The sequence below is a fragment of the Phragmites australis genome, chromosome 17, assembly GCF_958298935.1.
Source record: "Phragmites australis chromosome 17, lpPhrAust1.1, whole genome shotgun sequence".
Classification (NCBI taxonomy): domain Eukaryota; kingdom Viridiplantae; phylum Streptophyta; class Magnoliopsida; order Poales; family Poaceae; genus Phragmites; species Phragmites australis.
Genome location: NC_084937.1, coordinates 27614961 through 27639038, shown reverse-complemented (window position 1 = coordinate 27639038; position 24078 = coordinate 27614961). Strand labels below are relative to the sequence as shown.

At 40.6% G+C, this 24078-nt stretch overlaps 1 protein-coding gene and 1 pseudogene across 1 annotated transcript; one reads left to right on the top strand and one right to left on the bottom strand.

The window, feature by feature from the left end:
- Positions 1-4957: 4957 nt before the first annotated feature.
- On the bottom strand, positions 4958-6482 carry LOC133897689 (MYB31 transcription factor31-like). Its single transcript, XM_062338486.1, has 2 exons — positions 5703-6482; positions 4958-5559 (listed from the first exon to the last, which is right to left on the bottom strand). Exons 1-2 carry the CDS (start codon positions 5963-5965, stop codon positions 5079-5081), a joined length of 744 nt encoding a protein of 247 aa, XP_062194470.1. The 5' UTR covers positions 5966-6482; the 3' UTR covers positions 4958-5078.
- Positions 6265-23959, top strand: LOC133897043 (uncharacterized; annotated as a pseudogene).
- Positions 23960-24078: the final 119 nt, after the last annotated feature.

The window sequence follows — 24078 nt, the reverse complement described above, 5'->3', positions numbered from 1 at the left end:
CTTGCTGAGTACCTTCCGTACTCACTCTTGCTGTCATTCAGATTAGAAAATTGAAGCCAACTTCGCTAGAGATGAAGGCGAGGATGAGGAGTAGTGTTAGAAGTCATATTTGCACCCTAACTGCTTGTGGCTTTGAGTCATTGCTTTCCGCTGTGTTTTTGTTGGCTGTTCCGTTAGGTTTGTAATATAGTACAGTTTGTACCCCTTTGTGCTCTGAAACCTTAATACCTTATATATGAAGTTTGACTGTGATGTTACAATTGTTATATTATGTGTATCAACTACTTGATCCAAGGATTGATACTGGAGGTATAGGAGATCCCGGTTTTAGGGTCTTACACCTCTGTAAGCTTGTTCACCATATTTTCACGGCTATCTTGAGGTGGTTGAACATGTTCTTTGTACTTTAATCTTGCCAAATCCTTCATGAGCCTTTTCACTTCTTATTTGAGCTCATCATTTTCTTATGCAATGAGTTTGTTAGATGGCTCTATAATAATATTTTCAATACATGTCTCATTATAAATGAGTGGACTATATAAATCAATTAAATCATCACAAGAGTTAGAAACGTCTACCTTAGTATTGAAATTAAAGAGAGAGGTAGATTGCTTCAAAGAGACATTAGGTTGAGATTCAATACACTTAAATTTTGCCTTAATCTCTTCATACTCCTTGTTTAGTAATTCAAATTTGCTCAATAATTGTTTATAATTAGACACAGAGGTAACATAAATATCATTAAGGGCATTGATTTTCTTAAGTTCTTTAGATTATTTCTTTAAGACCCATTGTTGCCCATTGATCAATTCAAGAAGTTTTTCTTGAGATGGTGAATCCTCATTGAACTCATCATCACTTACATCGCTTTTCAAACATTTGGCCATAAGGCACTTATGTGATAATTTATGCAATGATGACTTACATGATGATAACCTTGAGGAAGAGCTTCTTTTGGAGGAGTGTATGATGAAACTCTCATCACTTAGCTTGCATCTTCATCTTCACTCACACATCTTTCTATGCTTGCAAATGTTTTGCCTCTTTCCGTTGTCTCTCTCTTGTTCTTGATATTCTTCTCCTTCTTGATATGATCAATTATGTCGACCTAATCTTTCATAGAGATTCGATGATCAATTTTGGTATTAATCTTCTTGATGTTCTTCTCTACTTGTGAGATGAGCTTGGCGACCTTAGGATCAATCTCTTCATCACTTGAAGTGCTTTGCTCGTCTTTTTCATTGCTATGTTCATCTTCATAACCATCATCTTTGCTTAAGCTTGACTCTTGCTCTTGTCTCCTCGTCTTTACCTTCATCTATGAGTATGGTGCTTGCTTGCTTGTGAGAGCAAGATTCTTGGTATCGGACGAGAAAGAAACTTTCACCCCATGTTCATAGTCATCTCATAGGTGTTATCTTACCGAGTACTTAGCTTGGAGTCATCTTGGCGATGTTGTTGTTGTCGTAGATGATGGAGACTATTAACTTGTACATTGAAAAAAGAGGTTGAAGTATTCTTCTTACCACTTGATCGTCTCGAATTGGCGTCAAACTTAACCCATTGATCTCATTGACAAAATATTCAAATGTAAGTACATGTCAGTAGTACTTTCATGAGCAAATTGTTTGATACTATTGAGCTTAGAGACTAGCATATGATATTTTTCATTGCGCATATCCTTTGTGTCTTCATGTATTTCAATGAGATCAGTCCAAATATCATGTGTATTAGTGAGAGAATAAACACAATTGAATGCATCAATATTTAAAGATAATAAAAGGGTACTCTTTGCCAATGCATCACATTGTCTCTCCTTGTTTGTGAGACGTGGCCTCATTCCCTCCTCAGTGACTCTCTAAACATCTAAACCTTTGACTTACAAATAACAAGTCATTAGGAAGTTCTATTGGAGAATATTTGTGCTGTCAAAGTGTGGAGAGTTATGGGTATCCATCCCAACCCTGAATGTCACAAGTCTAGGCGGTTCAACCTATCAAGAGCACGAGACTCTGATACCAATTATAGAGATCGATGACGTCCTAAGAGGGGCGGTGAATTAGGATATTTAAAATTAATTAGCTCCAAAAACTTCTTAAAATAAATCTATATCAATTTCTATCTAAATATACTATAGATTTATCTAGTATGCCTACTCTATTGTTCAAAAGAGATTACAACCTATCTAGAAAGGTAAATTGTAAATATGTAAATATGAAAATATGAAAATATAAATAAGGTAGAGAAAGCAAACTCGGTGTAAGGGATTTTATCTTGTGGTGTCGATGGCATAAAATGCCACCTAAGTTCACGTTGGAATAGCCATCTAGGCTATAGCTCTCGGATGGCACCCGGTCACAACCCTTGAGTCACTAAGACCTTAAGTGGGTAGAGCCACCAAACCACCAAGGCAAGACTTAACCATAAGCCTCCCTTACAGTCATTTGCCGCTATCTTCGTTTCAGAGCTTGAGCCACAAAGGCAAAAGTCTTCGCGTCCTCGTATAAGTCTTGTTGCCGCTCCACACCAAGTCGATGGGTCAACAAGCTTGAGCCAATAAGACCTAATGTGCCGACGAGTCACCAAGACTTCAAGGTGTAAGCGTACCACTTGGTACACTCTAGGATCACTCCTTGATCCACTCTCTATGCAGCAACACCTAGAAATAACTCTCTCTATGCCTATTAGCGCTAATCACTATCTAATCTTGTGCCTAATTACATTGGATTATCATTTTAAACACTTTGGTAGCTTGGATGTCTTCTTAAGTGTATGTGAGCTTCTCTGTACTCTAACACCTTAAGATGATCAAGTGGAGGGGTATTTATAATCTCAACCTCGCGGACTAGCCGTTGCCCTAACAGTCACATTTTGTTGTACTCACCGGATGGTCCGACGTGTCTAACATTACAAGTGTTGGAACATCCGGCATGTACTCTCTACAAATTAGCTATTGGAATTTCACTTTCTTTCTTGTGAACGCTGGACTTCACTGCAGAATTTTTGTGAACACCGGAGTATTTTTCATTTCGAACGTCAGAGCTTTTTCTTTGTGAATGTCAGAATATTCGACGCGTACAATTTCAGCAAAAACAAGTTTCTGTTTGGTTGATCTGAGGCTATATGGATGGATGTAAGAGTTAAGATTGTGATTGACTAATTGCGTGAAGATGATTTTATAGCACTAATAAGTGAGCCCACATATATGAGTGGATGCAGGAGCTTGCATCCATTGAGTCAGGCTGAATATTTATATTTACATTCGTTAGATTAGAATAGAATAATAGATGTGAACTAACAAACACATTTTTTTATAAAATTATATATATTTATCATGTAAAGTTTCTAAATACAAATAACCAATCACATCTTAGACTTCCGTGCATGTATGGGATCATCATAGGTTAGATGAAAACAGGCGATAATCTTTTAAAGTCAACAGTAAGAAGCAAACACTATTGTGTATTGGCCTCAGCATGTGTCGGCTCTGCTTTCTTCTCTGTAACAATCCAATCGTTAATCGATACGTGATGTGAGGTTAGATATCACAGAAGACTAGAACCAAAATTACTAGCAGTATATGGTACTTCGGCCAGCGTGGCCCCAGTGTTTTGTGGCCGGCAGCGGCTAGAGTTCCGTGGCTGTTTATTCCTGTGGACGTACGTAGTGTGATTTTGGAAGCGACAACACGTCTTGCGATGGTTATACACTTATATACTACTACTTGTTAGACGTCACAGACGCTTTTGCCATCAGACGCTCTCACGTGCGCTACACACACCGAGCAGAAGCAACCGGCGGAGCCGCGTCGCCCACCGCAATCTCCGCGAAAAAGCAGCAAACGCACGGTCGCTCGGAAGTAACTTCTTATTCGTTTTTTTTTTCACGAACTAGATCGCACCTTTAGCTTCATAGGCCTATGGATACTTAGGGTGGGCGATACTCATCAGGGACACAGAGATGCACCACGAAGGGATAGTACCCCGCATGCAAACGTCGGGGTTTAAATCCACGGTAACAGGTAAGGCTCCACCGAATATAATTTCTTATTCGTTTATACTACTACTTGTTAAACGCACGATTCATTTCTAATAAAATACTTATTTATTCGTTTATTCTCTTATATACTTTATAATTTTTTTATCTATCTCTCCCGCGTAAATAAATCGTCCTCATAAACATTAGGTCCGCATGTCCACGTAGATTTCCCTTCCTCCGGTCCGTCCCTCGTTCGCCGCAACCAAAACGAACCCAACCGAGTCACCGCTACCAACGTTGCCACCGATGGCATTCATGACGCCGAGGCCGAGCGTATACCCGCGCCGCGCACGGACAAGTTGCGCGGAATCCGTCCAGAAGCCGCTGCTTTTTTTCCGCTGGCCACGCCGCCCCCCGTCGCCTCGCCGGGGGCTGCAAAAAGGCGTTGCAGCCTCCTCTTACCTAACAAGCCCCATAGATGATCGTTTCCGTGTCCTTTGTATGATCTCATTGCCTTCCTTCTACGCTTGGTTACTCGTCCATTACCAACAGTGGTAAACGCCCTTTTGGTGACTTGGTGAGGATAAGAAGCAGCAAGGAAAGAATGAGGCTCACTTTTCCTTTTTCTTTTCTCTTTGTGGGTAAGTCGAACAGGAACAGACTACAGACCGGTAGAAAGAGGCATAATGAGTGTACACCTATGATCTATCTTTTTTGTGTTGTGTCTTTGTATGTAAAGTAGGTCAGATTAGAAAAGGAGGGTCCAACTCACGAGGCGCTTTACCAAAACTGCAGGGTTGGGCAATGGTCACATGCGGGTCCAGTATTTTTTACAATACCCACACGGCCACACGAACCTTGCCTACTGGGAATTGGATTGTTAAGCAGCAAGTATTATTGCCCATGATCAGTTGTTGATGGTAATTACAGAGAGACAATGGAGTATCGAGATCGAGATCGAGATCGAGCAGGGACGATGTTGGCGACACAAGGCACAAATCCTCACCTTTTTTTTTTTCCTTATCGCCCTTTCACTCACTACAATTTCACCTACAGGCTAACCACATATCCAAGTGACAACGAAGAGAGGAAGGAGATGCTCATTTCATCTCAAGGCTTCTGAAGTCTAGCATGGCGGACCTGAGCCCCAGGAAGTTGCTGCACTTGCACTCGGTGCTCTTGGGGAGCCCCAGGCTGCAGCTGAAGCAGAGGTCGGTCTCCCTCTTCACCGGCTTCATGGGCTCCTCCTGGCACGGGGGGCTGATGCAGAGGTCCAGGTTCAGGTCGGGGCACTTGAGCGGCTTCCCCTGGCCCCAGTCGGCGAGGTTCTGGTCGCGGCTGATCGACGTCGCCTTCGCCTCCTCTAGCCGGAACACGGCGCCCTTCTCCTCCAGCGCCGCCGCCGCCGCCGCCGCCGCAGCCTCGAACGATATGGTTATGTTGGATGCGTGCTCGTTGATCGGCCGGTGGGTTACTGGATCGATCCCCCGGCTCAGCAGCTTCCTCCTGATGTGCGTGTTCCAGTAGTTCTTGATCTCGTTGTCTGTCCTTCCCGGCAGCCTCCCAGCAATCAGGGACCATCTGTGTGGAACAGAGACACAGCAACAAACCGTTCAGTAAATAGCGTCAAAGCTAGGATTTTTAGCCATATGCATGCGTGTAATAATGATGCAAATGTTGTTGGTGATGAGTGATGAAGTATTGGTGAAGAAGACGTGACGTACTTGTTGCCGAGGAGACTGTGGAGCTTGATGATGAGTTCGTCCTCCTCCTCCATGAAGTTGCCGCGCTTGAGGTCGGGCCGGAGGTAGTTGATCCACCGGAGTCGGCAGCTCTTGCCGCATCGCAGGAGACCGGCGGCCTTGGGCAGCGAGCGCCAGCACCCCTCGCCGTGCGCCTTGATGTACGCAACGAGCCGGTCGTCCTCCTCCTTGGTCCAGGCGCCCTTGTTGGTGTGCGCCTTCTCGCAGCACGGCGACCTCCCCATGACGACCGACGCCGACCAGCCGATGATTTCTTGATCCTTTTCCTCCGCTGTTCCTCCTCCCTTTTGCCGCCGCTTTCTTTCCCTTCCCTCTCGGTGAGTTGCAGCAGTGGAGGTTGTTGCTGCTGCGAGCGAAGGGTGGGTGAAGGGGCTGGATTTTATAGGCACTTGACTGGATCGGGGAGGCCTTCTAGAGGGCTGAGTTGGTGGGAAAAAGGTTTAGGCTGGCAGGCCTCCCTCTTCCCCTGGTCATGACTTCATCACTGCCACTGGTTCACCACCAGTTTTACAAAGCAAAAGCCATGGCGGCAGCCACCCCGCGCCGGGCACAGCGCCACGGCCGTGGAACGGAACCTCAAGGTAGGTGTAAAGTGAGCTACGCGACGCGCGCGCCAACGGTGTGTGTGGGTGTGGGCTTGTGGTGACGGTGCTGATGGATGGATGGATGCCTGCCCCTTGGCGCGCTCGGTTTTAACAGCTAACTAACCACACCTCCACCACCTCTGATGCAAACCTGTTTCTGATTTGGTTATGGGATCCTTTCCAGGGGATAAAATGGTTATGGAGATGGATTAGGTTCACCTCCCTTTCCCTGTTGCTGATGCCGATTTGCATGGCTCCCACCCCGTGAAACACAGGCGCCCTGCACAGGAGGTAACTTTAGAACAAGAGGGGTAAGATTATGTCGACTCTTGTGAGATAACCTGAACCAGATTCAGTGCAGTTTTATCAGATCGGATCAGATGGAGTCCATGCAGGCAGTTTCTGTCCTAGGGCACGATTATGTCAACATGAAAATGATTTCTGCCGTATACTACGGCAGAGTAGCAGTTGGATACGAGTCACTCATGTACTAAAAAAATCATGTATAAAAAAAGGTCTGATCTCACCAGCTCTACTCATCTTGACACCTCTTTCTTTAACAAGGCCACTGTTTTGGTGTACCCACAAACCCATATGCTGATATGAGCACTAAAGAAACAGGACACAGTCCAAAACAATTCCTAGTTTATTCTTGAATAAAATAGGATGAATCAGAATTGGCATCTGGCACTGCCTAAATAAATGTTATTGGCCACCCACCATTTTTTTTAATTTTATTATGTCTAGTATAATTTTGTTTCCAGAATCATAGATAACGTCACGGAAAGATCACCTACTTTCCTGTGGAACATTTGCTTATAATCTCATATAGATTAGTTCATCTGTTTGGTCAACCATAAATTAAAAATTCACCAAACGCATTACTCCAGCATCTGTATCATCCATCTTTCCATAATAAGGCAGATCATGCGTATATCATATTTATATAGGCCAATCAACATGGCAATAGTTAAACATTATCTGTGATCCTTTAATAATACATCAATAATGATCAGGACCTCTTCCACTTCTTTAACATTTGTGTATTTCTATTGCTCGTCACAGAAGAAAAGTAATATGAATATTGAATTTATCAGGACACAGAATTTTCTACAAAATTAGAATCTACTCTGCATCACTAAAGGCTGTGGGCATCACATTGTGTGGAAGGCTGGAAGCAGATGAAATTATGACTTGGTGATGTGTACCATTAATTGTTACTTGTTAGGAGGAACTTACATATCCATGACAAAATCCAGATGGGCTTGCATAATATTTGTCTACCTAATATATTCTTTTTGGGATGGTTACCCAACTATGGACCATGGTTGGTTGAGTGTAAGGAGAGGAAATATCCCAAACCATTAGCTTCAGTTGGGGCCAGAATGATTGGGACTCCACACTCCATAATGGTCCTCCATATGCACTGTTTAAGTTTCTGGTGTCTCTCCCTTATTTCTTTTTTGTTGTCATTGAGTGATCATAGCTATAGATATAACTCTAAATTTTGTTCTTTTTAGTGGATGGGTAGGCTGACTTGATTTTATACCTGAGATTTCTTGCTGATTTGAGGATCTATGGATATGGGTTTACTAAGGCAAAACTAAGGAACATTTCACAACAGATCGATGAGCAATTTGTATCATTTGGCAAGCAGCCTAAGGCTATAAAATATCTATAACAAGAGGTGTATTTGAAAACTAAGCATTTCAACAAAGTGCAAGCAAGGGTGAACCTACCAATTTGCCTACCATGCAATCGCGAGTCAGAGTGTTAGCCACCAAACTGCTTTATTCCATATCTAATTAGCTGTCAATAGCTAGTATCAATTGTTCAGTTTAAGTAGCAACAAGCTAGTTAGCCATAAATCGAGTTTACAATCCTGTCAGTTTGTTACCCACTGGCTTTCAAAAAAAGTTTGTTACCCACTGATTCAATACACTTCTAATATCTCCCTTTTTGGTGCATTTAGTTTTATAAAGTAAACCATTCCGGTTGTACCCTGATCACCACCGTTACTACTTCACTAGCAAAAGGGTTGCAATCACTGAACAAAACGCATTAGCATCAGACCTTTTAGTTGTTAAATGGTAGGCACTAGTTCTGAAAAGCATGAAGTCAGGCAAGAGGAGGGTAGGGAAATGGTTTGTAGTTGAGAGGCGGTGTCAGTTATGTGCATTAGTTCTACCTTCCACTTCTTGCCACACACTTGTGGTGCAAGCCTCCTTGTGCAAGGTGGGCTGTTTTGGGTTAGGGGGAAGGGAAAGAAGGTAAGGAGAGATGTAGATTAGGTCGCTCTTTTGTTGTCGTCTCTGCAAGGGGGTCATGCGCAAACTCGTCGTCCCCACCACATAGCATAAGCACGAACAGCACTTATCCATAACTCCTCTGTCCCAACTCCCTCTATATAGGCATGTATAAAGCTCCAAACTCCCAGCAGGCATAATCCTTTTAATCCATAATCTTCTCTCTACCTACCAGTCCTCGTATTCTTCCAAGCCATTGGCTACTATTGGGTTAGGTGTGGTGTTGGTCTCCAGGACTTCAACCCGAATTAACAGTTTCCATTTGCTGACCATGAATTCAAATCTTACCAAATCCCACTGTTGCTTTTGGAGTAATGTAAATATAAGATACCGAAATGCAAGAAACAGGTTTGACAGTTCGAATTTAAGAATTTACTGGCTAGTTCTACGTTTGGCCTCAGAAGTCAGAATCATCAAATTTGTGTTGTTCTGGCTTCAACGGACATTGTTTCAGTCTTCATGTCGATTCTAGGTCACTTAATTGACTAGAAAACTTTCAACATTAGTACACTACCTGACAACCAGAGAGACTTTGACTGTCTTAAAATAGGTCAAAAAAGATGAAGGAAAAAACATGCGTCCTAGATGTCTGTTCATAATTTCCAAATCAGAGGTCAAACAGAAGTCAATACACACATAATACTTCGCCACTAGAATGAAGACAAATAGACCAAAAACTGCATGAACTTGGACTCCTGAAAGAAATGATAATGTTTTACAAACTTGACTTCCAATAACCTGTTTTCGAAAACAATCAAAAGCTTAATTTGTTTGAGTAAAGGTGGGTAATCTTTTCATACTTCAACAGTTACTATATATTTTTAACATCCTAGGTGCCAGAACGCTTCTTGCTCTTGATCACTAACTATTTCTAGTTTGCCGTATTCAAAGCACTTCGTGTACAAAGTCTACATAGCTAGCAGATAAAACACAAGGTTTAAAGTAACCTAGTGCTTGCATCCAACACAATATCATGCTTACCGTGTCCCATGAGTTCATTTTTCCAGTGCAACCATCATAAAGATGACATAAAAAGCTTCAAGTGCTCCTTTGACTGTGTCTGAAACAGTGGATTTCTATAGAGAAAGAAATAATCAAAATTTCACCATGTACCCTAATTCCATTTGTCTCCTACAGAATTAGCTTCAAATGAAAACTAAAAAAATGCCTCCTTCCGGTCGGGACATACTGACTAATGGAGTATTTAGTTTACCAAGAGATGTAATCTGTAAATATATCACCCTCGCCTGATACCGACTAATGGAATGTGAAATTATATGGTTTGCTGAAGAACGTCAAGTTTTACAACTACATCAACTTAATAGATTATCATAACCCACCAAAGCTGAAATAAAGCCCAGTATACAAATTTATCTACATATAGATGTTTGGTCAGGTTGGTCCATCGGCAAGCTAATACCAATCACATATACCATTATTTTGCCTGTAAGTGGTCCTCTTTTAACTACCACCAGGCAAGATTCTTATAAGTTTACAAATGCATGTTCAAATAAAACAAAATGCACAGAATTTCCTTCAACTGCATCTGCATCGTATGATTAGTTGAACAATGGAATGCCCCAAGTATAGCCAAAGGAAACCCCCAGGAACGCAGAAGCACAAATGATTTACTATCCAACTTGACTAGAGTGCCTATATTGATCCAACCAACATGATGGGCAATAAGTTTTTTTCCCGCATAACATCTACCACATTCGCCTAAAAATATCCTCCAACGAAATTGTTGTCATCAAACAGTTTTCCTACACCAACAAGATGGACAGGCAAAGAGTCATGCTTAGAATAACAAATGTCATTCCTGAACAACCTTCTCAGGCTCAGCTACAACCGATCCTAGAACATTTATGATCTAAATTCAAGCCAGAGGCAAGTGTAATTATTTATTCTTGTTTGGGCTTCCCTAATATCCCACCCTATTAATGGAAGGTCAAAGGTTGTCACTTGAACAATTGAACCCATATCTATCATGAAAGCGTAAGGTCTACAAAGCAGTACTTGAGGCACATAAGAGAGCAAATGAACAATGACTATGAACCCAAAACACTACTCTTCATACTTTTGCTGTAAATCTTTGTTAATTATCCATAAATGCACAGAATCTGCACCCATAAGTAAAGGTGGCCAGTGGGCCGGGCTAAATGGGCTGGCACGAGGCACGGCCATTTCAGCCCGGCCCAGACACTGCATGATGCCTTAGGTCGTGCCTGGGCCGGAGCCGCGGCACGATAGGCCGGCACGACACGACCCATTTAACTGTTTCTATTTTTGTAATATCTTATATAATTTATTTAGATCTAATACAATATAGGATATGTGGTGCAATGGTAGTGTGTTTGATTCCCAAGCAGAAGGTCATGTGTTCAATTTCGGGTGAAAGCAAGTTTTTATGATTTTTTCCAATTTTCTGTGGGCTGATGGGCTAACGGGCTAAAAAAAGTCATCGTGCCTACCGTGCCGCGGGGCACGACCCGGTCTTAAATGGGCCATGACTAGGCTGGAGTCACAGCACGTGTGTCGGCACGGCACGGCCCATTTAGCTAACTGGCCTAAACGGGTTGTGTCTAAATGGGTTGTGCCTCAATGAGCCCGTGCTGCATCGGGCCGGGCCGCCCATTTGGTCACCTCTGCCCATAATACATGAAAGCAACATAAGAACTTGTGAGATCATGTGTGATTAAAATATTGGAACATTGGTTTTGTGCTTAAAAATATTGGAACATTGAAATATAAATTTTAGTGAAAGAAAAAGAAAATTGTTTTGTGTGCATGTGCATGTACGCGTGTGGTTATTTGTGTGTGCAGGGAACGGCATGCATCCTGAGGCTCAATGATGTGTGGGCAGTTGATGCTTGCATGTGGGCTACTAGAGAGGCTCACGTGGAGCGGTCACAGGCACGTTGTCGAGCGTGGCAGGCTGAGGAGGCTGCTACAAGGAGGTGCGGGCGCGCTAGTGGAGACTGCGGCCAGGTGAGCTGGAGGCCAGGCGCTGCGACCTGAGGCAGGGCAGCCCAGCTGCAGTGGTAGCAGGCCAGTTGGTTAGCGCGTAGTGCTGAGGAGACCACGTGGACAAGAAGGGATTGGGCTGGCTGATGTAGTCCAACGCGCTCGCAGGCGTTTGCTGTGTTGGCCCAGTTGAGTTCGATCCGGAGTCGGTCGGCTGGCTTATAAAAAGAGTCGTGTTCCGTAGCGTGCGGGACTGAGCAGAACAGAACAGCTGCTAGACAATTTTGAGAGAGAGATTATAACAGAGAAAAATTAGGGTTTCGTGAGGAAATTTTAGATGCTTTGGAGAAGCATCTTGTAAGCACATCTACGCAATAAAGGTCAAGGTTTGCAAATCAATATGTTGGCAATCTCGTTCAATTCTTGATCTTTGCGATTGTGTGCTTGGTGTTATTTCTAGATTAATTTCTTGTTTTCAAGTTTAGTCTTGGTTTGATTCATTTAAAACTGTGCTAGGACATCAAGTTAGTGATCTGCAAAGTTTGGTTGGTTAATTCCTTACGGTTTTTGCTTAATCGCGAAATTAGGGCTTAATCAATTTGCGTCACCATCTGTGACAGCGATCTTGTTTCGTTAATATCTCTAGATCCAGAAGTCCGATTGACCTGATTCTTGTGGAAATAGTTTCGTATGATTATCTAGTTTCTACAGTAAAAATTTGAGGACAATCCAACGGTTGGATCTTTCTGTACATCACGTTTAGTGATAAGATACCAGTCTGTCCCGAACTGAATTTCGTGAATAAATCGAATATTTGTTTAGGATAATTTAAATTTTGAATTTAGCTTCCGCAATCATTCACCCCCCCTCTGATTGGGTCTTTTACCATATTCGATCCTACAAGTGGTACCAGAGCTAGCTTTTTAATCTAATTAATCTTAACTGGTGATTAGATTTAGCAGCAATGGAACGTTATTCTACGAAACCTTGTGTTTTCGATGGTGTTGATTTTCAGTATTGGAAAGCTAAGATGGAGGCCTACATTCAAGCACAAGGCTATGCTATTTGGGAGAAGGTGTGCACTCCTTTTGAGGTACCGGTACAAGTAACAAATTTAAACTTGGCAGATGTTGAGCTAAATAGCAAGGTGAGAAACTTGATCATCCAAGGTCTTGGACGAAGTGACTTTGATAAGGTTGTTCATCTCAAATCAGCGTACTAGGTATGGAAAGCTCTTTGTGATTATCATGAAGGTTCATCTACTATTAAGGAAGTACGGCAGGATTTATATAAGAAAGATTACATGAAATTTGAGATGAAATCTGGTGAATCTATTGATGAATTTTTTGCTAGGTTTAATAAAATCCTTAGCAATTTACATGCTGTTGATGTTAATTTTACTAATGCTGAAAATGCACGTCAATTACTTGGAGCTTTAGACATGTCTATTTGGGAGATGAAAGTAACATCTATTAGAGAATCTACTGTCATGAGTACTCTTACTTTAGATGTGCTTTATTCTAAATTGAAAACTCATGAATTAGATGTTCTTGCTAGGAAGCATGGAGGTAAATCAATTGCTTTAGTCTCACAACCTAGCATGTCTAATAACGATACTTCTTCATTTAGCTATACTTTGTCTTCTTTGTCTTCACTGACTGATGAATAGCTAGAGCAAATTCCAGAAGATAATTTGGCACTACTCTCTACTCATTTTTCTAAAGCTCTGCAGAATGTGAGAATGAGAAGGAGAGGAAGTGGAGGTCCTCAAAGATGCTATGAATGTGGTGAAACTAATTATTTTTGTTATAATTGTCCTAAGCTCTCAGGTAAATCATCAAAGAAGGAGAATGAAGAAGAGAATGAAAAAGAAAGTAAGAAACGCACACTCAAGGACAATAAAAAGAAGAAGAGCTTTGTGAACCGAAAGGTTGTGCATCGTGTACTTTCGGCACTTGAGCAAATCAACATGAGCGATGTGGACTCAGAGAGCAGCGAGGATGATGCAACTCCCAAGGGCAAGACGGTGCGTGACTTGACGGGGTTATGTCTCATGGCAAGCAACAAAGAAAGCTCCACCGAGGATGATTTTGACAGCGACTACAATGAGGTAGAACCTACTTATGATGATTTAGCTAAAGCTGTTGCTAAACTTGGTACATTGCTTGAGAAACGTGATAAGAAAATCAAAAAACATGATATTGTTGTTGAATCTTTGAATGCTGAAATTGCTAGACTTAGATTATTGATTCCTGATGATGATACTTGCAAATCATGTGAATTGATTTATGATGAGCTTACTTCTCTTAGAAAAGAGCATGTTTCCCTGTTAGAGCAAGTTAAAGTTACACATGATAAAAATGAGAAACTTATTAAAGATGCTAGTTGCTCCACTGTTGATTTGCATGATTCAACTTCTTGTGATAAATGCTCAATTCTTGAATTGAAGTTACATGATGCTAATGTTAGAGTTTCTCAATTGACAAATGCTTTGCTCACACATGAGGTTCTTTCTTGCTCTAATTGTCGCAAACAAAAGGGAAAAGTAGATGCTACTAGTGATAATTGTTTAGTTCTTTCTCAAAAGGTAGACTACTTGAATGGGGCTTTAGTGCGTTTCACTAAAGGAAAGAAAAACTTGAATATGATTTTAGATCAATCAAAGGTTAGCACACATAAGAAAGGTTTAGGTTTTGATCCTTATACTCATAATAAAACACATGCTCCCACTGTTGTTAAGGCTCTTGGTAGTGGAAAATTTGAAACTGTTGATGAGCCTAAGAAGGTTGTTTTTAAGTCTGCTGAAACTTTATCTTCTACTGTTATGAATGCAAATATAGCTTCTACTTCTAGATCTAAACATCATGTTAAGTACACTTGCACTCATTGTGGTAGAGATGGACATCTAGTAGATTTTTGCTTTAGACTAGCTAAGCAACAAAGGAAAGAAAGGGTTAAAGCTTTGTCTAATTTGAAAAAGGCACGTGTTATTCCTCATAATTTTTTGACTTCTCATTATGTGCCTAGTGTGAAGCAAACACCTTTTGTTGCTAGAAACACGAGATATGCTAAATCTGATTTTGCTTTTAAGAATACTCGTGTTGTGCCTACTGTTGCTCGTCGTGTGTTTCAGTACTGGATTCCTAAATGTTTTATTTCTAACCCCAGTACTGAGACCTCGACATCTTTTGTTTCTATGTAGGCTTCTAGAGCGAGGAACGAGAACATATGGTTAGTGGATTCCGGATGCTCACGTCACATGTCCGGTAATAAAAATTGGTTCTCCTCCCTCACACGTGCATCTCGTGCTGGAATTGTTACATTTGGAGATGCTTCTACTTCTATTATTGTGGCAAAAGGTATAGTGAAGGTAAATGACAAGTTTATGTTCAAGGATGTGGCTCTTGTTGAGAACTTGAAATATAACTTGCTTTCTGTCTCACAAATGATTGATGAAGATCTTGAGGTATGCTTTAAGAAAGATGAATGCAAAGTGTTAGATGCTTCAGGTGATCTTGTGTTTAGGATTACAAGCTTTGGAAGAGTTTTTAAAGCTTTTTGATGCATCACCTTTTTCTAAGCATAGGTGTCTAGTTGCAAATGTTTCTAAAGTTTTATATTTTTGGCATCGTAGACTTGGTCATATTGGTTTTGATCATCTCACTCGTGTTAGTGGTTTAGATCTTATACGTGGGTTGCCTAAGCTTAAGGGTGATTGCGAGTTGGTATGTTCTTCTTGTAGACATGGTAAGATGCATGCAGGTTCACATCCACCTCTTACCATGGTGATGACAAATGCACCGGGACAACTATTACACCTTGACACGATTGGACCTTCTCGTGTTCAATATTTTGGAGGTAAATGGTATGTGCTTGTGATTGTTGATGATCTCTCTAGATATTCTTGGGTTTACTTTATGGCATCTAAAGATGAGGCTTTTAGTCATTTTAGAAGTCTTGTTCTTAGATTATCTCTTGATCACCCAGGATCTCTTAGAGCTATTAGAAGTGATAATGGAACTGAATTTAAAAATTCATTTTTTGATCACTTTTGTTCTGAAAAAGGAATTGAACATCAATTTTCATCACCATATGTTCCACAACAAAACGGTGTAGTTGAGAAAAAAAATAGAACTTTGGTTGAGATGGCTAGGACAATGCTTGATGAATATCATACTCCTAGGAAGTTTTGGGCTGAAGCTATATCTACGGCATGTTATATTTCAAACCGTGTGTTTTTGAGATCTAAACTTTGTAAAACTCCATATGAGCTTCGGTTTGGACATAGGCCTAGTATATCTCATTTTAGAGTTTTTGGGTGCAAATGCTTTGTATTAAAATCTGGAAACTTAGATAAATTTGAAGCGAGATCAACTGATGGTATTTTTCTTGGATACCCTGCTCATTCACGTGGCTATCGTGTGCTTATTTTGGAGACTAACAAAATAATAGAAACCTGTGAAGTTACTTTTGATGAGACTAGTCCTTGCACTAGTCTATGTGATGCAGGTACAAGTGCACATGTTCAGGGGGAGAGCATCTTTGTAGATGATGATGACGACGATGATGATGATGAGGTTTTGGCTCCTGTTACACAACCACCTGTAGCGTCTTTGACACCTTCAACTACTTCGGCTACAGCTGGTCATCCTCAACCTACTGCATCATCTACACTTGCTGAAAATGAACAAGAAAGTGCTCCTGAGGTTACTGCTCCATTACACATTCAGAGGAGACATCCACCTAAACAAATGATTGGAAATCTTCATGAGCGAGTCACACGATCCAGGTTTAATGATTTTGATTCTCATGCTCATTCAGCTTTTGTTGCTTCTTTTGAACCCAAAGATGTATCTCATGCATTAACTGATGAATCTTGGGTCAATGCCATGCATGAGGAATTAGAGAATTTTGAACGTAATAAGGTTTGGAAGCTTGTTCCACCTCCTCCTGGTCATTCTTTAATTGGCACTAAATGGGTTTTTAAAAACAAACAAAGTGAGGATGGTGTTGTTGTCAGAAACAAAGCTAGGTTGGTTGCTCAAGGTTTTACACAAATAGAAGGTTTAGATTTTGATGAAACTTTTGCTCCTGTTGCTAGATTGGAAGCTATTAGAATTTTGTTAGCCTTTGCTGCATCTAAAGGTTTTAAATTATATCAAATGGATGTAAAAAGTGCATTTCTAAACGGTTACATAAATGAGGAGGTTTATGTTAAGCAACCGCCCGGTTTTGAAAATCCACAGTTTCCTAATCATGTTTACAAATTGTCAAAAGCTTTATATGGTTTGAAACAAGCCCCTAGAGCATGGTATGATAGGTTGAAAAACTTTTTAATTGAAAAGGGGTTTTCCATGGGAAAAGTTGATAAAACTCTCTTTGTACTTAAGCAAGGCAATGATCAATTATTCGTTCAGATTTATGTTGATGATATCATTTTTGGGTGTGCTTCTCATGCTTTGGTGACTGAGTTTTCAGCTACAATGAGTAAAGAATTTGAGATGAGTATGATGGGCGAGTTGACTTACTTTTTGGGATTGCAAATCAAACAAATAAATGATGGTACTTTTGTGCATCAAAGTAAGTATACAAAGGATCTTCTACGTCGTTTTGGGATGGAAAACTGCAAGCCTATTATGACACCTATGGGAGCTACTTCGACACTTGATCTTGATGAAGATGGTGAGCCTGTTGATCAAAAGGAGTATAGGAGTATGATTGGTTCACTTTTATATCTTGCTGCTTCGAGGCCAGATATACATTTTGCTGTGTGTTTATGTGCTCATTTTCAAGCTTCCCCACGTGCTTCACATCGACAAGCTGTCAAAAGAATTCTCAGGTATTTACATGGTACTCAAAATTTTGGCATATGGCTTCTTGCTTCCTCATGTATTAGCTTAAGAGCTTTTTCTGATGCTGATTTTGGAGGTTGTAGAATTGATAGAAAAAGTACATCTGGCTCATGTCACTTTTTGGGTAATTCACTTATTACATGGTCATCTAGAAAACAATCTTTTGTTGCACAATCTACTGCTGAATCTGAATATGTAGCTGCTGCTAGTTGTTGTTCATAAATTCTTTGGATAATAGCTACACTTAAAGATTATGGGGTAAATTTGGATAGTGTTCCACTTTTCTGTGATAATACTAGTGCTATATGTATTGCTAAGAACCCAGTGCAACATTCTAGAACTAAGCATATTGATATAAGATTTCATTTTCTTAGAGATCATGTGGATAAAGGAAATATTGTGCTTCATCATATAGATACTGAACATCAGTTGGCAGACATTTTTACAAAACCTTTGGATTCTTCTCGTTTTGCTTTTCTTCGGGGAGAACTTGGGGTTATTCATCCAACTGGATTGGTTTGAAGGGGAGTTTGTGTTCTTGTAAAATATTTTTCTTTTGTAGAAAAATGTGAAAAAGTAATGAGCATTGTATGTGATACATATATGACATTTGAAGCCATATTTATGCTACAAGGTAAATGCAACTTCATATCTTGCATGTATGATGTCATTTATGTCATAACTGTCTAAATGGAATGACAACTTGAATTAAATCTTGTCATGGTTGAACTTACTTGATTGCTTTGATCTTATTTTAAAATAAGTGCTAACTGAATATCAATGTTAAGTGCAAAAGTGATAAATGATAGATACAAGATCAAGGAAATATGCATTATCGCACTTCTTCTTTTGAGACGGCTTATCATTGTACTTTGATATGAACTTGGAAGAAGTTGTGTATGACTGTGACCTTGTCCTTAAGCTTCTGATTGTCTAATTGTTGACATAGGTTTGGCTTGGTCGGATAGAATAAGGCTGATGATGCATATAATTCCTTGCAATTTTTATCTCGTTGCAATAAATCAATACATCAGTTTTTCCAGCACCAATTAAGTGAAAAAATTCAATGATTTCATGTATTGAGGTAGTCAAGTAAGGGAGACCATGTCATGCAATAAATTGTTAATTGTACTTGATTTCTAGTTGTGCTTAAATTACATTATATATGTATGGATGTGAGGGTGCACATATTTTCTAGCATGGCTTGGGTGCGAACTTGCTCATATGTGAATTATCTATGATGCTCATTACATAAAAATTGATAAACATAGAAAACAACAAAAAGTTTTTTTTTCTCTTTTATGATCTTGATGACTCCATTGTCAAAGGGGGAGAATTTTGTACACACATTGGGTATTCACACGCATACATTATTTGTGTTTTTATTTTCTTCTTTTCTAGCAGGAGATTTTTTTTTGATTCAACAACAATTTTCTTGTGAATGTGAATGCCAATGTTCATTATTTATGTGGTGTTGCCAATGTTTTCATCAAGGGGGAGATTGTGAGATCATGTGTGATTAAAATATTGGAACATTGGTTTTGTGCTTAAAAATATTGGAACATTGAAATATAAATTTTAGTGAAAGAAAAAGAAAATTGTTTTGTGTGCATGTGCATGTACGCGTGTGGTTATTTGTGTGTGTGCAGGGAACGGCATGCATCCTGAGGCTCAATGATGTGTGGGCAGTTGATGCTTGCATGTGGGCTACTAGAGAGGCTCACGTGGAGCGGTCACAGGCACGTTGTCGAGCGTGGCAGGCTGAGGAGGCTGCTACAAGGAGGTGCGGGCGCGCTAGTGGAGACTGCGGCCAGGTGAGCTGGAGGCCAGGCGCTGCGACCTGAGGCAGGGCAGCCCAGCTGCAGTGGTAGCAGGCCAGTTGGTTAGCGCGTAGTGCTGAGGAGACCACGTGGACAAGAAGGGATTGGGCTGGCTGATGTAGTCCAACACGCTCGCAGGCGTTTGCTGTGTTGGCCCAGTTGAGTTCGATCCGGAGTCGGTCGGCTGGCTTATAAAAAGAGTCGTGTTCCGTAGCGTGCGGGACTGAGCAGAACAGAACAGCCGCTAGACAATTTTGAGAGAGAGATTATAACAGAGAAAAATTAGGGTTTCGTGAGGAAATTTTAGATGCTTTGGAGAAGCATCTTGTAAGCACATCTACGCAATAAAGGTCAAGGTTTGCAAATCAATGTGTTGGCAATCTCGTGCAATTCTTGATCTTTGCGTTTGTGTGCTTGGTGTTATTTCTAGATTAATTTCTTGTTTTCAAGTTTAGTCTTGGTTTGATTCATTTAAAACTGTGCTAGGACATCAAGTTAGTGATCTGCAAAGTTTAGTTGGTTAATTCCTTACGGTTTTTGCTTAATCGCGAAATTAGGGCTTAATCAATTTGCGTCACCATCTGTGACAGCGATCTTGTTTCGTTAATATCTCTAGATCCAGAAGTCCGATTGACCTGATTCTTGTGGAAATAGTTTCGTATGATTATCTAATTTCTACAGTAAAAATTTGAGGACAATCCAACGGTTGGATCTTTCTGTACATCACGTTTAGTGATAAGATACCAGTCTGTCCCGAACTGAATTTCGTGAATAAATCGAATATTTGTTTAGGATAATTTAAATTTTGAATTTAGCTTCCGCAATCATTCACCCCCCCCCCCCCCTCTGATTGGGTCTTTTACCATATTCGATCCTACAGAACTCCATCTCTAATTGAATGAGAGATGTAAGCATCACTGAGATTTGAATTTGGACCACTTACATGCTATGAACTGAACGCTTTCGTGTTGGTGCCTTTTTGCCAATCGTCCATGTTCCAATTTTGCACGTGAATGAATGATCAATCCCTTTGGACCGGCACCAATGCTCATATGATCTCAATAATGGAAGCATTACATATGAAGTGCCTTTAATAAACTTGAAATATCTTTCTGGTGTCAGGAATTTCCGTTTAATGCATCTCTCTAAAACTTCTCTGAGGGACAGCGGTAGTGAGTCTGGGAATTAGATGTCCTGTTAATATCGAGTCTCAAGAGCTTATATATCGGATAGCGGTCCTGGGGAAAGTAAATAAGCAAGTTTTCTAAAAAAAATAAGGAGATTGGTAAAATAGAATACATGAAACTTTGTTACTTGTTCTTATAGCTTGGTACAATGTTCAGTGAAGGTACAGTGGTATTATCATAGTGTAGTATTATCAGTAAATGCAACCCTACAGAGTCAAATAAGAAAAAACACGCTATACTTACCTGCAGATGAACTTTTGTTGCAGACTTTTACTGAAAATCTTTGTTAATTATCCATACATGCACAGAATCTGCACCCATAAGGCCACAATATACATGAAAGCAGCATAAGAACTACATGTCTAATTGAACGAGAGATGTAAGCATCACTGAGATTTGAATTTGGACCACTTACAATTCTGTGAACCGAACGCTTCCGTGTTGGTGCCTTTTTACCAATCATCCTTGTTCTAATTTTGCACGCGAACGAATGATCAATCCCTTTGGACCGGCACCAATGCTCATATGATCTCAATAATGGAAGCATTACATCTGAAGCGGCTTTAATAAACTTGAAATATCTTTCTGGTGTCAGGAATTTCCGTTTAAGGCATGTCTCTAAAATTTCTCTGAGGGACAGCAGCAGTGAGTCTGGGAATCAGATGTGCTGTTAATACCGAGTCTCAAGAGCTTACATATCATATAGCGGTCCTGGGGAAAGTAAATAAGCAAATTTTCTAAAAAAAATATATAAGGAGATTGGTAAAATAGAATACATAAAACATTGTTACTTGTTCTTACAGCTTGTTACAATGTTCAGTGAAGGTACAATGGTATTATCAGTAAATGCAACCCTACAGAGTCAAATAAGAAAAAGCACGCTATACTTACCTGCAGATGAACTTTTAGCCACAAGCTTTTTCGAAAAGGCTTTTAGGATAAGCTATCTAGGTTATTTAGCATCATACTATTAGAGTTGTCATCTATAGCAGATGAGTTATGTCGACATACAACTGCAAGATAACCACAATGCATGCAACTTGCTCAGAAGTTTGGTTCACACATATATGACTCTAGAACTACTATTGTATCATAAAACGTTTTGTATAGAACAGGGATACTCTTATCTTCTATATAGCTACAGTAGATTATCACGGGGATCCATTATACACTAGGACAACAGATTATAACACTGGCATATTCGATCAAGTAGGACATGTAAAACGGCGTAAATAATGCAGACTTGCAAAGACAAACCCACTTCATCCGACCTGACAAGTTAGCAAATATACAGGAAAGCAGCATAAGAACTACATCTTTAATGGAAGTGTGGGTGCCCTTTTACCAATCGTAAGCATCACTGGGATGTGAATTTGGACCATTTACAATGTTGTGAACCTAATGCCTTCGTGTGGGTGCCCTTTTACCAATCGTCCCCATTCTAATTTTGCACAAAACACGTGATCAATCCCTTCCGGCCGGCACCAATGCCCATCTGATGATGCGTTCTCCTGACACAGCACCATAGCCCCATATCGATAACAGAGGACAGTGAACACCTTGCCAAATCTGCAAGCGCTTCGTCCCCCAGCTCTCCGGCATTTTGTCGAACACCCCGTGAGGCCTAGCCACGGCCGACCGCGCTGCCACGCGAGAGAAGAAACATCGCCTGGTGAGTGGTGACACACATCCGCACTGTCCACTCCACACCGTCAAGACTTTCGGCGCGAAACGTGGCTGCGCGGGGCGATTCAGCGCAGGAAATGGTTTACTTCTAGGCGCGAGCGCCACGAGGAGGGACAAGATAAGGAGACACGTGAATACACGACATTCTTTATATTTTTTAAATCCAAAAATTATAAATATATGCTTCTGTTTTGCCCTTCTAACGCGTAACAGAATCCTGTTTTTTTTTTCTCTTATTGTACATGTTATATTTTTGCCTAAATTTTTTTTAAGAGCCGGATGATAGTATTCTCCATAACATAATTTTTTTCAAATAAAGATACACACCGGAGTATTTCTATTAGAGAAGGTTACATTCATAGAAGATCGAAGATCAACATGTCGAAGGTCCGGTGATGAAGCAAGCTACACTAGATAATGAGCAAAGAGGCAGAACAGAGTTCAAGACATCAAATAGTCCGATTATGAAGTGATGTGCACCGGATGCTTACACTGGAGCAATTTACACAGAGATAATACAGTTGACTCGAATGCTAAATATATATTCACCGGATAGACCGGTGATGGAGATAAAGTATATACTAGAGTGTCTGATGTTCACAAAGGCTTGAGTGAGGTTCCAACGGTTAGTTTATGAGAGTGTACTCACTGGATGATCCAATGTTAGTACTATTGTTCTCACCGGATCATCCAGTGTTAACAACTTTTCTTAGTCGTTCGGTTAACGGTTAGTGCGCGGGTTTAAGACTATAAATACCCCTCTACTTAGTTATTTGAAGGTGTGGTATACTGCTAGAGTCCTGAAAAGTTCATGTACATCTGAGAAGACATCCAAACCACCAAAATGTTTAAAGTGATAATCCAAAGTGATTAAGCATATTATTAGAGATTGATTAGTGCTTATAGGTCTAGAGAATGTGTTGCTAGGTGATTGCTGCCTAGAGAGTGGATTAAGGAGTGATTCAACCTTGTACCAAGTGATACGTCAGTATCTTAGAGTCTTGGTGACTCACCGATAAATTTGTTAACCCTCCGACTTGATGTGGAGCGGTGACGATAAGCGTGTACGGGGACGTGAAGACTCTTGCCTTGGTGGTAGCTCCAAAATGATCACGGCGATAAGAAACTAGAAGAGAGACTAGTGGTGAGAACTTACCGTAGTGGTTTGGTGGCTCATCTGAGTAGAGGTATTGTCATTATGACTTGCTGACTCAAGAGCCGTGACTGATTACCGATCGGGAACATATCATTTATGAAGTTCTAACATAAAGTATGAGTGACATTTATGTCATCAACACTACATGATAAAAATCTTTTATGCTAAATTTACTCTCTTTACCTTATTTACGTTTCCGTATTTACTTTTTTATAATTTACCTTCGTAGATAAGTTGTAATTTTTTTTATCAATAGAGTAGACTCACTAGATAAATCTAAAACACATTTAAATAAAAACTAATATGTGTTTAATTTATATAGTTTTTAGAGTCAAATAGATTCTAAATATTGTAATTCACTTCTCTTTTAAAATGTTACCGATCCTTCACCAGCAGGAGCAGTGGAGAAAAAGCAGGGCACCGACGAGAACAGCGGCAGGAGGAATTCGCTCTCGGCCGAGGCAAGATGGCCGGAGCTGCCCGACCACAGCTCCGGTCGCGGCGGTTCTTGCCCCGGTCCTCGACGAGGAACCAACAGCCACCGAAGGGAACGGCAATGGCAAGCAGCAGGCAAGCTGCAACACGAGCCCCGCGATGAAGGAGAAGATCGGGAAGAGGCTGAGGATTTTCCAGGACATCACACAGACAGTGAACACTTTCTGATTCGTTTTGGTTTTCTTTACTCACAGCAGGCAGGCTTGAGGAGTTGAGGTGGCAACACCACGAAGGAGATGGTCTTGTTCCCCTGGTAGCTCCTGCCTGGCAACTAAGTTAACCAGGGA

What these genes read in the sequence shown, in the direction of transcription:
- LOC133897689 (XM_062338486.1), bottom strand. Translation starts at nt 5,965, where the DNA reads ATGGGGAGGTCGCCGTGCTGCGAGAAGGCGCACACCAACAAGGGCGCC. An exon ending in CACAGTCTCCTCGGCAACAA is followed by an intron (nt 5,560 to 5,702) that starts GTACGTCACGTC and finishes TGTTCCACACAG; the next exon opens with ATGGTCCCTGATTGCTGGGA.